Here is a 13,294-nt window from a genome sequence, read left to right as displayed (position 1 = left end):
CTACCACTACCACTACGACTTCTTTGCCTCGTGCCGGCTGTGTGGCACAACAGCCTCAGCCTCCCGTCACTCGCATCCGCACACGCGACATCCATTCACGTCATCCACCTCCACCTCCACCTCCACACCCACCTTCCGCTGGATGACCGTGTACGCGACCGAGCAAGTGTCGTGCAGACAGCTTCCGGCCCTGATAGTGACCTGCTGCACCCCGAACGAAGCAGCCGTGCGGACACCGTCGCTGTGAAATGGAGCAGGCGAACATGATGTCCAACGGGCTGCCAGGCCCCAGCGGCGGAAATCCCATGGCGAGTATGCAGCGACCCCAAATGGGCAATCCTATGCAGCAGATCCACGCCGCCATCATGGACAGACTACGCGCCAGGCTCCCGTCGCTGCAGGGGAGCTGGCAGGCCACCTTCGATGTGCGCGAGCGTGCTAACAGGATCATGCAACTGTACGTTGGCCCGCGCTTCACCGCCAGCCATGGCGCTCTTTGTCCCATTCACTAATCTCTCCATAGTGTCACCGCTCTCCGCCAAATCAACACCGACGTCAACCGCTGCATCAACATCGCCGAGGAATGGGAGAAACGGGTCTTGACCCAAGTGCAGAACAAGGAGCAATACACCGAGAAGATGAATGAGAAGATGAAGGAAATCCAGAGCCGCCGACAGCAGCAGGCGGCCACCATGAACCTCGGCGGCGGCGGCATGATGCCACAAAACATGATGAATATGCAGCATGGCATGCAGAACATGCAAAACATGCAAAACAACGGCATGGGCAATATGGGCTTCCCTACCGGACAGATGAATGGGACACCGGGGCAGAACTCGGTGTTTCCACCTCAGTTGCAGCGACAGATGCAGCCGTCACCTTTACCCATGCAGCCACAACAACAACAGCAGCAGCAGCCCGCGACAATGGACCCGTCCGCGCTGCAGATGTCATCGCAGCATCTCCAAAATCAACAGCAGTCACAAGGCCTCGGTCAGGTGAACAGTCAATCGAATCAATCACAAGGTTTGAACATGGGTCAGCGGCCGCAGCCACAACAACATCCCATGCTACAACAAGCAGTCGAGGCCGCCAAGACCATGTACGCCCGGATGGACGAGAATACTAGGAGTGCCCTACGAGAAAAGTTTGCAAATTCACTGCCAGAAGAACAACGCGCGCTTATGCGAAGTAAAGGCCAAGACCCGTTGCTGCGGCTGTTGGTGACACGCGCGCAGACTCAGATGGCACAAAAGCAGCAGCAGAACAATGGCAGTATGAACAATGGCATGCAGATGGTGAACAACCAACCCCAGAGGCCACCTTCTCAGGCCGAAGGACCGGGCATCGACTTCTCGGGAATTCTTGGTCAGCAGGCGAATGCTCTCAAGCTACAAGAGTCTGGAGAGCAAGTTGTGCCGGCGAGCAACAACAACAACAACATGGGACTTGGCAATCAAATGAACATGCCTCAAAACATCAACCCACAAATGCTCGCGAACCAGAATGGCGCGAATCAAGGCCAGAACGCGAACCAGAATGCTCAAATGCAATATTATCTTCAGCAGCGGAATGAAGCTCAAAACAGAGAGCGCATGCAGAAACAGCTCATGGCACAACAACAGGCTCAGCAACATGCCATGGTCCGAGGACACTCACAGCTGCAAGGACAACCAGGTGGACTGCATACACCAAACGCCTTTGCTGGGAACGCCACTGGTCAGGTCAATTCTCCAGCTATGTCAATGCTAAACCGGCCAATCGTACCACCGGGGCAAGGGACACCTGGCACGCCACAACCCAACCGACAGCAACAGCAGCAGGCCATGCCTTCGACACCGATGAATGGTGTTAGCCAGCTTGCACAACATCACCAAAGCATGGTGAATCAGAACAATCCTCAACAGCAGCCAGGACCAAATGGCCCTGCCAGCCTTCCACCACATGTGATGGCTTTGCTGCAGAGGGTTCCGGAACAGCATCGTGAAAAGTTGAGCCGCATGCCTCCTGCCCAGATACAAGCCGTATTGGAAAAGTTCAAGACGCCTGGAGCGGGTAACAGACCGCCCGGAATGCCCGGCATGCCTAACAACGCGGCACAGCAGCAGCATCAACTGCAGCATCAGCAACATCAACAGCAGCAACAATCGCAACAGGCTAATCAGCCGATGCCCAACATGTTGCAGCATCAGATGGGCAATGCCGTACCTGGCTTTAACTCTCAGCCCCCGCCAAACCAGGTTCAAATGGACGGACAAGCACAAATGCGGCGCTTGCAGCATCAACAAAACATGGCGCAACGATTAAGGACCCAGCTGATAGAGCAGAGACCTTTCCCTAGAGAACTCCTGACACAGCTCAGTATTGCAGTGCCGCAAGGCATAACTACCTGGGGACCCTTGAAGAATCATATTGCGCAGAGCGCCAACGTCTTACCTGCTGGGACGGCTCAGAAAGTCGCCGAGTTACAGAATCGATGGTTTCAAGGACGCCCCCAGGAAGTCCAACAGATCGTGGAACAAGTCAACGGCATCATGGCATCTCGTATGATCCACCAGAATGGGCAGACACCTTTCCCAGGTCCACAGCAGCCTATTAATGGTGGCCTGCAGCAAGCAATGGCCGCCCCGGATCGGCCAGCACCTCCAGCACAAATGGTTCCGCCTGCGCCAATGATGCAGCCTCCTAATCAAGGAGCTGCAAATGATGTGAACCAGGTGCCGCCCAGACCACCATTTCCTCCGCCTGGGCCACAAGAGATTCTGATTTTCCGAAGCAAAGTACCGCAGGCTCAAAACATGTCCGATGATCAGATTGGCCAGTTAATGATCCGGCAGAAACTCGAGAAGATGCGCCAAATGCGACAGAACACTTCAATGCAAGCCGGTCAAGCGCCACGTCTTCCGGGTCACATGAATGTAGGTCCTCAAGCTGGCATGCCTAACGGTAACCAGCAGCGTCCTCCACAATCTGCGCCGGGTCAAGGAGCTGCTAGCCAACAAAAGCCACCGCAACAGGCGAATAGTGATGTGGTCGAGTTATCAAGCCAGCCTGTACAGCAGAACGCTGCACCAGTACCAGCGATGCAAGGGAGCCAACCACAGCCTTCACTATCTGGCGCTTCACGCCTGGCGGAGTCAATGAGGAACATGACAGATGACCAAAAGCAGACATACCTCCAGAAGATGCAACGCATGCAACAGCACCTGCAGATGGAGAATTTGCGAAAAGCACAAGGGCAGGCAGGTGCGGGTGGCAACCAGCAACCTCGCCCTGGTCAGTCGGTAGGCCAATCTCAGCAACAGAGTGGTCAATTTGGCAGCCATGACATGCAGACCAAGATCCAGAGACTGTGGCAAGAAGTTACGGCTGCTACCCATCGCGGCCCCTTCATTCAGACCGATCCATCCACACAAGAGAAGATCAAGGCAAGTCTGAAGAAGCTTTGGAATCCACTCAAGGATCTGAACAGGACACTCGTCGTGGCCATGCAACTGAATTTCGACGACGACATGTTGAAGAAGATCATCCGTGCCAGAGTGATTGTTCAACAGAACTGGGACGAAGGTAAACAGAACATCAGAGATGGTCAGCCTACCGTTGCACTAGAGCAGTTGTACCACACGGAGCGCTTTGTTGCTGGGTACATGACCGAGATCAAGAAGAGGAAAGAAGCCCTCGATGCACAACAAGTCAAAGGACCGCCGCGCCAGCCCCAGCCGACTGCTCAGCCTGCCAATATGGCGCGGACTCCTTCGCAGTCGCATGCAAGAAAGCCATCCTCCAACAACAAAGCGCCGCCCGCACCCACGGACAACAACAAGACTTTTGAATGGGGCGCAGCGGCGCCCAGTCCACACGGCGTTCCCAAATATGAGCCCAGCAGGAATGAGCTCACTACCGACAAGCTCAAGATTCCACCCGCGAAGAAGCGGAAGACTGAACCCAATGGTAGCCAGGCGTCTACTCCAGCAGCGCAGGCGGGTAGTCCAGCAGCTGGTGCAGGGATGGCTGCTCTTCCTGGCAAGGCACAGAGTCCTGATCAAACTCGCAAAGCCCAGGCTCAAATCAAAGCAGAGCCCGACAGGGAAGCGGAGCAAAAGAAGTTCCGCTGCACAGACACTACCTGTGAGGCGTCCCTGAAGGGGTTCGACACTGAAGATCAGCTGAGGGACCACGAATCAGCGCACCACCAAAAGATCGACAATGCGCTAGAATTTCTGCTCGACAATGCTGCAACCACTTTTGGAGTTGATGTTAATGGCAACGCCAAACAGATGTTGGCGCCAGCCATCACAAACAGCCCTCTCGCGGGCAAGCCTCGTTTTGCCACACCACAGACCGTCCGCAAAGATGAGCCTAGCAAGCAAAAGTCAGAGCAGCCGCCCAAGGCCATCTCTCAGAATGCAAAGGACAAGGCTACGAAGAAGCCGGGCGATGTTGATTACAGACAAAAGGACGCGACCAAGGATGAGAGCCTGCGCGACGGCATGATGCAGAAGATGGACATCATGATGCCCGCGGAAGTGACTGACCAAGAGGCCAACAACACCGACAAGGACGCCTCTGACTCCGATTGGTTCGTGCTTGGCAACGAATTACTGAGTTATGGCTTCGACATTGCTGTTGACTGGAATCGCATCATCGATACATGCGAGGAAGGTTGGGTTGAGACGGAGCCCATGTCTGGCCTCTACGAACTGAGGCCGGGCTGGCAAGACGCGGATTCTTCACCTGATCTCACTCCCAGCGAGGGCTCCCAGAGCAGCAGCAGCAGTGACATCAGTCAGAGTGATGCTGTTCGCTTCTGTTTGAACATGGAAGCCTGGAATGATGACCTCTTCGGCGACGGCGTCACAGGTGCGCCACAAAGTCTCGTCCCGATTTATCATCAGATCAAAGGCATGCTCAAGGATCACGACGACATTCCTATGGATGACGCCGAGGGAGAGGTGAAGGAAGGCGAGCCATCTAATGCTGAAGCAAAGAAGAGGAAGGCGCAGGAGATATTAAGTCTTCCGGTCGCTGACATCTGGGACGATTTCTACGCGGGAAGATTGCCCGGGCAGCAGGGACAGTCGTGATGGCGCAGTCTCACACGACTGCTATCGATGTGTTGTGGTTTATGAACTGGCGTTGGGAAGCTGAAATCATGCCATCCTTTGCGATAGCAAACCTGACTTTTGGGAGCGGGGCGAATCTTTTTAACGGAAGCGAAGGTGTTCTGGCGTTGATGGGACAGCGGAATGAGATATACCCATCCATGGCCAAGGTGGCTTGTGTTCATGTTGATAGTAGTCCCGATGGACATGATCCGATATGAAAGGTGCGAACGGCCGACAGCGTATATGCTGCATGATCCTTCACCTCGCCTTCTTCATGCTTTTTCAGACACTGCTTACGGCCTCCTCTCTCTTTTGCATAACGAAGCGCGAGACATCGGCTTTCGGTGCAAAAGCTTCGAATGCATGCGGAGCCCCGGGGACCAGGTGGAACTCGACGCTGACTCCGCCCTTGGTGAGGTTGCGTGCGTATTCGAGATCTTCGTCACGGAACAAGTCGAGTTCGCCAACGTCTATGTACGCCGGTGGCAAACCTTGCGCCTCTGCTGGGTTCATGCGACCTGCTGCCTCTATCACTTGGACGTTGTCTTTGCCCATGCGATCACCTAGGAGGGCTTGCCAGCCTGTGGGAGATTGTTGTTGATCAGCCACAGCTCTGTTGTACAGTACGATGACCGCGCTACTCACCCGTTATGTTATCGTCGACACTCCACGTCAGAAATGGAGCGATATTCTCATCAGTCTTAGTGTTCCGGTCATCGAGCATAGGATATATGAGAATCTGCTTGGCTACCGGTGGCCCACCCTTCTGCTTGACATAGTGCGCAAGAGAGGCTGTGATGCCACCTCCAGCAGAATCTCCCATGATCGCTATCCTCTTGGGATCAACACCCAGCTCCGCTGCATGATCGTGCAGCCAACGAAGCCCAGCGTATGCATCTGTGACCGGAACTGGCGCTTTGACCTCCGGAGCTAGACGATACTCGATGGCGAGAAAGGGAACACCTGTGCGTGAGACGTAACGGCGCAGCATCTCGGTGTAGTGCTTGAGCTGCAGGGCAATCATTCCGCCGCCGTGGCTATAAAAGATCGCAGACCCTGGGGGTTGAGCACCGGTCTTGGTGAGCCAGCGCAGCAGTAGATCATGGCCGTCCTCGGCCTTGACGTGGAAGTCCTTCGTCTCGACGTCAGGGATGGAGGGTAGAGTCTGAGTCAAGGCAGAGAAGAGGCCGTCGAGTTGTTTTCGTCGATTCTCCACGTCGCCGGCCTTTCGAGGGTTTAGTCAGAGTAGGCTAGTTCCTTTGAGACTCTTACCGGTAGAGGTGGTGGGGGACTTGGCCCCATCAACGCACCGAGCGCTGCACCGATTGCTGGATCTAATCTAAAGGGCATCGTTGTAAAATCCGAAATAAATTTGGAAATCGGTTTGTGTGGTTCATGGAGCAGAGAAAAGCCGGAATGCACCTACGCTTATGTATGAGCTTCTCTAGCTCGCTCTTAGGATCCCTAGCTGAGCTGAACAGCCATGACCAAAAGCTCGCAGGCCACACAATGAGGCGTAGTTGCGTCCGCTAGAGTCCAAGGAGCCACCAAGGCGAGGAGAGCACCCCGCAATTCAGTCTAAGCTTCGAGCTATGGAAGTAGCTCTGTTGGTGTGGTAAGTAATGCTCCAACAGTGTCCGGAGGCTCGTTTATATCGTCCTTGAGCCTGTGCCTGTGCAGCAGGAACGGCCAGGGCAAGGAAGACTTCCCACGTGGCAATTTCTTGGCTTTAGGTGATATGGGCAGCGAGCTCGGCCGCAAATCATGCAGTCGGCAGTTCGCCCATGCTTCCCGAACTGCTGGCTGCTGGAATGGCTTCGCTCAAGGTGTTTAATACAATTGGAATATGTTAATATGAAGCATGGCTAAGGAGGCTTTGCGACAGTTCTGAAGAAGTCCTTGGGCATTGAATGACAGTGATTGGCTGGACAGCAGAGCACTGATCTTGAAGGCTCTTCTGACCTTCAACCGACCTGGTGAAAGAGTGTCGAAACTTACCTTGATCACTGGCCTCGAAAGCCCGAAGGGTTCATAAGTCCATGCTGTAGTGTTCGCAAGTCGACCAAAGCATACCAGATTCTTCGAGCGTTGTGTCCCAAAGATTCGTCCTCGTGTTGTCGATGACCGCAGTCTTGCATGCATAACGATAGCACATGGGATATCGTACCTCGACGCAACATAAATGCACCGGAGCTCAAACAGATCCATGCAGATCAAGACGATCTTGGCTTTCCGATAGCAGGCCAAACGATCATTCCGCTAGGAGCTAGCATGCAAATACCAGAAGCTGCAGTCAGGCCCCGTTCAGGCGGATCGCCAGCGAGCGTACAACCGAGTGGGTCATGAAGCGCTTCGTCGAACTGCCTGACGTGCGGCTCATCAATCTAGCCTCTGTCACCCCGCAACGCATGGCATTGCGTCTGCGCGTCGAGGCCAGCTCCCAGCGCGAGCTCTAGTCAACCCCGCATGAGGTCAATGGTGTGGGAACCACCGCTCTCTCTGCCCCGACTAGCACGAAGGACGAACATCCCCACGCACTCATTGACTACTGTGTCACTTTCCCGGAAGACATTCGATATATCGAACGGCCGACCACCCAGCATGTCGAGCGGTAAGATGAAGGCTCTCCATTATGATGGACCTTTCAAAGTCAGGTTCGTGTTCGTGGCAGCCGTTCGCGGTCGTTGCTAACGCACGTTCAGCGTGAAAGAGATTGATATGCCGAAGATCCAGCATCCAGACGATGCTATCATCAAGGTTACAACGACATGCATCTGCGGTAGCGACCTGCACATGTATGAGGGAAGGACATCAGCGGTGTCAGGCCTCGTTTTCGGCCACGAGAATCTTGGGGTGAATAGCGGCGCTGCCACGGATGCTCGCGTGTGGCTAATGCTCTCCTGTGTAGGTGATCACCGAGGTCGGTTCCGGAGTGACCTGTAAGTCTGGCAGCCAGGAAGCTTCTGAGATCAGCGCTTGGATGGCCTGCTGATGCGCTGGATAGTGCTGAAGGAGGGTGATCGCATCGTGCTTCCATTCAATGTCGCAGACGGCCGCTGCAGAAATTGCGAAGAAGGAAAGACAGCCTTCTGTACCGGCGTGAATCCGGGGTTCGCTGGAGGGGCCTACGGCTATGTAGCTATGGGTAAGTCTCTGGAGAGTACCAAGCTCGAGCAGTGGCCAAGACTATGGCCATCCACGCGAGACATGCGGTGCACGATGCGCTCCATGTACACCATAGTCTCAGACACTGGCACCTGAATCTCGAGCATGGCTAACACGCTTCTGTTTGCATGCAGGTCCTTACCAAGGAGGCCAGGCACAATACCTCCGGGTACCATACGCCGACTTCAACGGTCTCAAGCTACCACCAGGAACAGAGCACGAGGCTGACTTTGCGTTGCTAGCGGATATATTCCCGACCGGGTAAGCCCCCTGAAGGGTGCTAGGCATATCTTCTCGTGTCTGAGACATCTGCTGACCTTGGACCCTTTGCTGTTAGGTGGCATGGCCTCGTACTGGCAGGATTCAAACCTGGCGAGAGCGTGGCAGTCTTCGGCGCCGGACCCGTTGGTCTCATGGCAGCATATTCGGCTGTCATCCGGGGCGCTTCAAGAGTGTTCGTGGTTGACCAGGTCAAGGAGCGGCTGGACCAGGTAAGATGCCAGGAGCCGCGAAGATCGTGAGGGTCTCCTCGGTGACACTGAAAGCCGGGCGCTTAAGGAGGGCGTGCTTTGCCAACGTTCGGCTTTCACTGTCACCAAGGAGAGGGTGAAAGACATCGGCTGACATTTCCTGTGCTCACGGGTAGGCCGCCAAGATCGGATGCACACCAATCAACTTCCGAGACAGCGACCCAGTGAAGCAAATCATCGAGAAGAATGGTGATATGGTACGTGACCTGGCGATACTCGTATGACCATTCCAAGAGGCAGACTAACGTCGTTCTTCCACTTGCAGGTCGATCGCGCTGTAGACGCCGTTGGTTATCAGGCCGTTGACAGGGACGGCAGCAAAGAACAGCCAAACATCGTTCTCGATCAGCTCATAATGGTCACCAGACCGTGCGGTGGTTTAGGAATCCCTGGTCTATACGTGCCAGCTGATCCTGGAGCCCCGGACGAGAAGAGTGGAAAGGGTCAGATACTTCTGTCATTTGGCAAGCTGTTCGAGAAAGGCCTTTCGTTAGGTACAGGGCAGTGCAATGTGGGTTCCCCAGCTCATTAGCAGTTGCTGAGACACTGGCCCGTGGTGTTCGCTATGGCTAATACCGTTCTGTTTAGGTGAAGGCGTACAACCGCTACCTGAGGGACCTGATCATCAGCGGCCGTGCGAAGCCATCGTTTGTCGTCTCACACGAACTTGGCTTGGAAGATGCGCCAATGGCGTACGACAAGTTCGACAAGCGTATCGAAGGATACTCGAAGATCCTGCTTCACCCGAACGGTCCTCTTTTATGATATCTGGGATCTCGGGGTGGTAGTATTTAGATCGGCGATAGCATGTAGACATGCTGTCCTCGAGCACGGAAAGCACATTCGTCCAGTAGTTGCGTCTTAGGCTCCATCTTCTGCCTGTAGGATCCTGGCACTGACGATCTTGACTTCCTCTTCTGGTCGGTCTTCAGCGCCCGTTCTTACTAGCCCCATTCGTTGCACCACCCTCATGCCGCTCTTCACTCTTCCGAAGATTGTGTGCTTGCCGTCCAGCCATGGTGTTGGCGCAAGAGTTATGAAGAACTGTGATCCGTTGGTGTTGGGCCCGCTGTTCGCCATGCTCAGAATGCCAGCTCCAGTATGCTGCCCAGACAGAGGCCTGTTAGCCAGACCCAGTAGGAACGTATCAAAAGCCAGTGGTGGACATTTTGTTCAAGATGTTTGGTGCTTGAAATGATGTGGAAAGAGGGGTGCTTCAAGCACGTTTCAAGCGCACGATGGCTTGAACACGTTGCACATACCTTGAGGTCGCTTCGAATCTCATCCTCAAACTTGTTGCCATAGATGGATGCACCACCGCGACCAGTTCCGGTTGGATCTCCACCTAGCGAGAGTTAGTATCGCTTTGGATGGTGTCGGTGTTCGGTATGTCTGACACGAACCTTGAATCATGAAGTCGGGAATGATCCTATGGAAGATGGTGCCATTATAGTAGCTCCTGCCAGACAGAAAGGTGTCAGACATGCTCGAAAGCCACGCGGCAGTGTCTTGCAGACGGTGTGAAATACCTGGACGCGAGAGTGGAAAAGTTTTGGCATGTCTTGGGCGCATGATCGGTGTACAGCTCGACCACGATTGCGCCCATAGATGTCTCCAGCAGAACGTTCTGAGCCATAGTGCAGGGTCGTGGAGGGGTACATGTATATGCAGCCCCAAGATGGAGGTGAAGTCAGGCTGCTGCTGCCATCACGGTGCTAATCCACCAAGGTGAAGGAAGTTCAGGCCACGTGACCGTCTGTTCTCTGAGCGTGGTACTTGCACGTTTCTTCATCGACCCAGCCACACGCACAAGAGCGGCCTCATCGTATCCAGTCATCGTCCTTCACGCTCTTGGTCTTGCCCAATTTGCACACCATCGGTCATCTGCGAAGTACCTAGGTACCATCACCAAAAACAGCATCGCAGAAACTGCAGAACCCTGCGTGACCGTCCAAACGACCACTGCTGCACGACATTCCGCCTCAGGCGCTGCCAGCCGGGTGCGGCTGTGAAGGCGCACTGCAGATCGAGTCCGCGGGTGTGTGACGTACGTCGAAAGCATAACGGCACACGCTTTACTACCTTAGCACCCATCAGCCATGGTCACGAGTGAGTCGAACGACTGAGGCCGGCCGTCTGAGTGATATACATGTAGCGAGCGATGCGGACACCGGTTGCTGACTGATGCGACACTACATCAGCTGCCTTTCCATTCCACTGCCTTCTGCTCGCCTGGCGCGATTCCCCTCCGTCCACTCGTCACTCGCTTACCTCTCTACTCACATCTGAAACATCTTCAAGCATTCTTCTCACGCTTTGCCACAGTGACTCGAGCAACATCCTGACAAGCGAGCGATAACTCAGCCGCAATCACAATATGGCTGCTGCCGACTACTACAATCCTGGTGGCCAGCAGTCCTCAGGCCCACCACCGGGCCCCTCCTTCCCTCAGCCAAGCAGCAACAACACCCACCTCAACCCGAACCCACCATATCCCATGAGCGATGCGCCTCCCCCGTACACAGCATACGCAGAGCCGCCCAGACCACATTCACAGCCTCCGCCACAGCATAGACCACCGCCGAACGACCAGTATTGGCATCCTCCACCACCACCCAACGGACCACCACCAACTAATGGAGGATATGCGCCGGAGAAGAGCAGCAGGCCTACACCTCAGTTCAAAGCCTCGGATTTCACAGGGTCTGGTTCATATGCGCCTCAAAGCAGCCAACAACAACCGCAGTATCAGCAGCCGCACGGCTACTTTCCCTTAGCTGGCTCTCCAGCAATGCAGCAAGTGTTTGGGAACGGGAATGCAGATGCAAGCGGGCGAAGACCATCGACTACACCCAGATACAGACCCTCGGCTTCGCCATATCGCGATGATTACTACCGTGGCAGCTCAAGATCGCGAAGTCGCAGTCGTAGCCGGAGCCGGCACAGAAGGCATCACCATGACAAATCGTCGACACAGCGCAAGAAATCATCTGGCGTAAACACATTCTTGGGCGCTGGCGGAGGCGCTATACTGGGTGATGCAATCTTCCCCGGGCTTGGTGAGTGAATCTTGATGTGAGACCTGAGACACACAGGATGCTCATGGCTTTTGCCTCCTGCGTTTGAGACAATCGGGCTAACATACCTTATAGGTACACTGGGCGGTGCGATCCTCGGGGGACTCGGCGGGCACGAGTACAGCAAGAAGAAAAAGTCGCATAGCAATCCGCCCAACAAGATGCGAGACAGGTCGTACAGCAACGACGGCGAATACTACGAAGATCGAAGAGGGCGGAAATATTGAAGCTGCCCATGACTTATGAATCGTTTAATGATATCAAGCAGCGCAGGACGCTGTGGAATGAGATCCTTCGATGTATGATCAATGACAGGATGATAGATATGTGATATGAAGTTTATGACTGTGCAAGAGTATTTTCCCGTTCCCAAATGTGACCTTTCCTATAGTCTTCGATGTTGTAAAAGCCAAAAGTGCACTGGCCGCCAAATGCCTGTGACATCTCAAGTTTCTCAACTCCCTTCCAAGACCCTTTCACAACATCACTCCGGTGATAACAATCTTGAACAGCACGCCTATGGAGAGATTGTCACACAGAGTACTTCTTTTACACTGCGAGCCCAAGTCAGTCTGGAGGCTGCCCCGCCCGAAACTTCCAATGCGAAGCGACAACATTCTCGCCACGATGCGCAAGATTAGTCTGATGGAAGCGATGGCCGCAGCCTCTTGACCGGACGTGCGAGATAGCCACTAGATACAATGGGCTGGAGGACTGTTCGACGCCCGCCAAGTGCGACAATCCGTTTCGCTCTCTCCGCCATCGAGCGAGCGGAGCTATGGGAGTTCTCCATCGCACGACTCCGCACTGTTGATGCACCTTCCCGAGGGCTGCATCTGGCAGAGTGTTTTGCCGTAAGGATGGTGATCATGTAGGCCGAATGACGAGCATGCAGTCCTGTTCATCACAAACCAGTACAGTCTGAAATCCATCACCTCACCGAACCATGGCGTCTGAGAACTACGATGCTATCATTGTGGGCTGCGGATTCGCTGGCATCTTCCAGCTCAAGCGGCTACGGGACGACTTGGGATTGAGATGCTTGTGCATCGACCAAGCTGGCGATGTTGGCGGAACTTGGTACGTGACTGAAGAGTAGTAGTCATGAAGCCATACGTTCGAGGCGTGCGTTGTACGACGCGCTTTGTTCCACCGTCTACGCCATAGTCCGAGATACTGCAACATGATCCTCGAGTATGGCTGACAACCTTTGATTCGCAGGTTCTGGAACCTCTACCCTGGTGCCATGTCGGACACAGAGAGTTATGTCTACCGCTTCTCTTGTGACAAGGATGACCTGCAGAGCTACCCATGGAAGGAGCACCATGTCAAACAGCCAGAAGTGCTAGCCTACCTCAAACACATCAACGAAGCATGATCTGTACAGAGACATGCGATTCAACACGGAAATGACCGG

At 54.4% G+C, this 13,294-nt stretch overlaps 6 protein-coding genes across 6 annotated transcripts; 4 read left to right on the top strand and 2 right to left on the bottom strand.

Annotated features, from left to right (window-relative positions):
- Nucleotides 1–248: 248 nt before the first annotated feature.
- Nucleotides 249–5,084, top strand: CLAFUR5_01547 (uncharacterized protein; the record flags this gene model as incomplete). Its single annotated transcript, XM_047900695.1, has 2 exons — nt 249–457; nt 524–5,084. 2 exons carry the CDS (start codon nt 249–251, stop codon nt 5,082–5,084), a joined length of 4,770 nt encoding a protein of 1,589 aa, XP_047755694.1.
- A 303-nt stretch (nt 5,085–5,387) lies between these two features.
- On the bottom strand, nt 5,388–6,455 carry CLAFUR5_01546 (Carboxylesterase NlhH; the record flags this gene model as incomplete). The annotated part of the gene is made up of 3 exons (XM_047900694.1): nt 5,388–5,686; nt 5,751–6,330; nt 6,378–6,455. 3 exons carry the CDS (start codon nt 6,453–6,455, stop codon nt 5,388–5,390), a joined length of 957 nt encoding a protein of 318 aa, XP_047755693.1.
- Nucleotides 6,456–7,571: 1,116 nt separating this feature from the next.
- Nucleotides 7,572–9,565, top strand: CLAFUR5_01545 (uncharacterized protein; the record flags this gene model as incomplete). Its single annotated transcript, XM_047900693.1, has 9 exons — nt 7,572–7,759; nt 7,808–7,958; nt 8,014–8,044; nt 8,110–8,250; nt 8,405–8,531; nt 8,608–8,761; nt 8,917–8,997; nt 9,066–9,311; nt 9,389–9,565. The coding sequence occupies 9 exons, from the start codon at nt 7,572–7,574 to the stop codon at nt 9,563–9,565; spliced, it is 1,296 nt and encodes a 431-aa protein (XP_047755692.1).
- A 96-nt stretch (nt 9,566–9,661) lies between these two features.
- On the bottom strand, nt 9,662–10,436 carry CLAFUR5_01544 (Peptidyl-prolyl cis-trans isomerase-like 1; the record flags this gene model as incomplete). The annotated part of the gene is made up of 4 exons (XM_047900692.1): nt 9,662–9,904; nt 10,063–10,145; nt 10,204–10,259; nt 10,330–10,436. 4 exons carry the CDS (start codon nt 10,434–10,436, stop codon nt 9,662–9,664), a joined length of 489 nt encoding a protein of 162 aa, XP_047755691.1.
- Nucleotides 10,437–11,177: 741 nt separating this feature from the next.
- Nucleotides 11,178–12,104, top strand: CLAFUR5_01543 (uncharacterized protein; the record flags this gene model as incomplete). The annotated part of the gene is made up of 2 exons (XM_047900691.1): nt 11,178–11,859; nt 11,953–12,104. The coding sequence occupies 2 exons, from the start codon at nt 11,178–11,180 to the stop codon at nt 12,102–12,104; spliced, it is 834 nt and encodes a 277-aa protein (XP_047755690.1).
- Nucleotides 12,105–12,823: 719 nt separating this feature from the next.
- Nucleotides 12,824–13,255, top strand: CLAFUR5_01542 (Baeyer-Villiger monooxygenase; the record flags this gene model as incomplete). Its single annotated transcript, XM_047900690.1, has 2 exons — nt 12,824–12,957; nt 13,099–13,255. 2 exons carry the CDS (start codon nt 12,824–12,826, stop codon nt 13,253–13,255), a joined length of 291 nt encoding a protein of 96 aa, XP_047755689.1.
- Nucleotides 13,256–13,294: the final 39 nt, after the last annotated feature.

This window comes from Fulvia fulva, chromosome 1, assembly GCF_020509005.1.
Source record: "Fulvia fulva chromosome 1, complete sequence".
Lineage (NCBI taxonomy): Eukaryota > Fungi > Ascomycota > Dothideomycetes > Mycosphaerellales > Mycosphaerellaceae > Fulvia > Fulvia fulva.
Note: the sequence above shows the minus strand (reverse complement) of the source record. Positions and strands in the feature narration are given on the sequence as shown.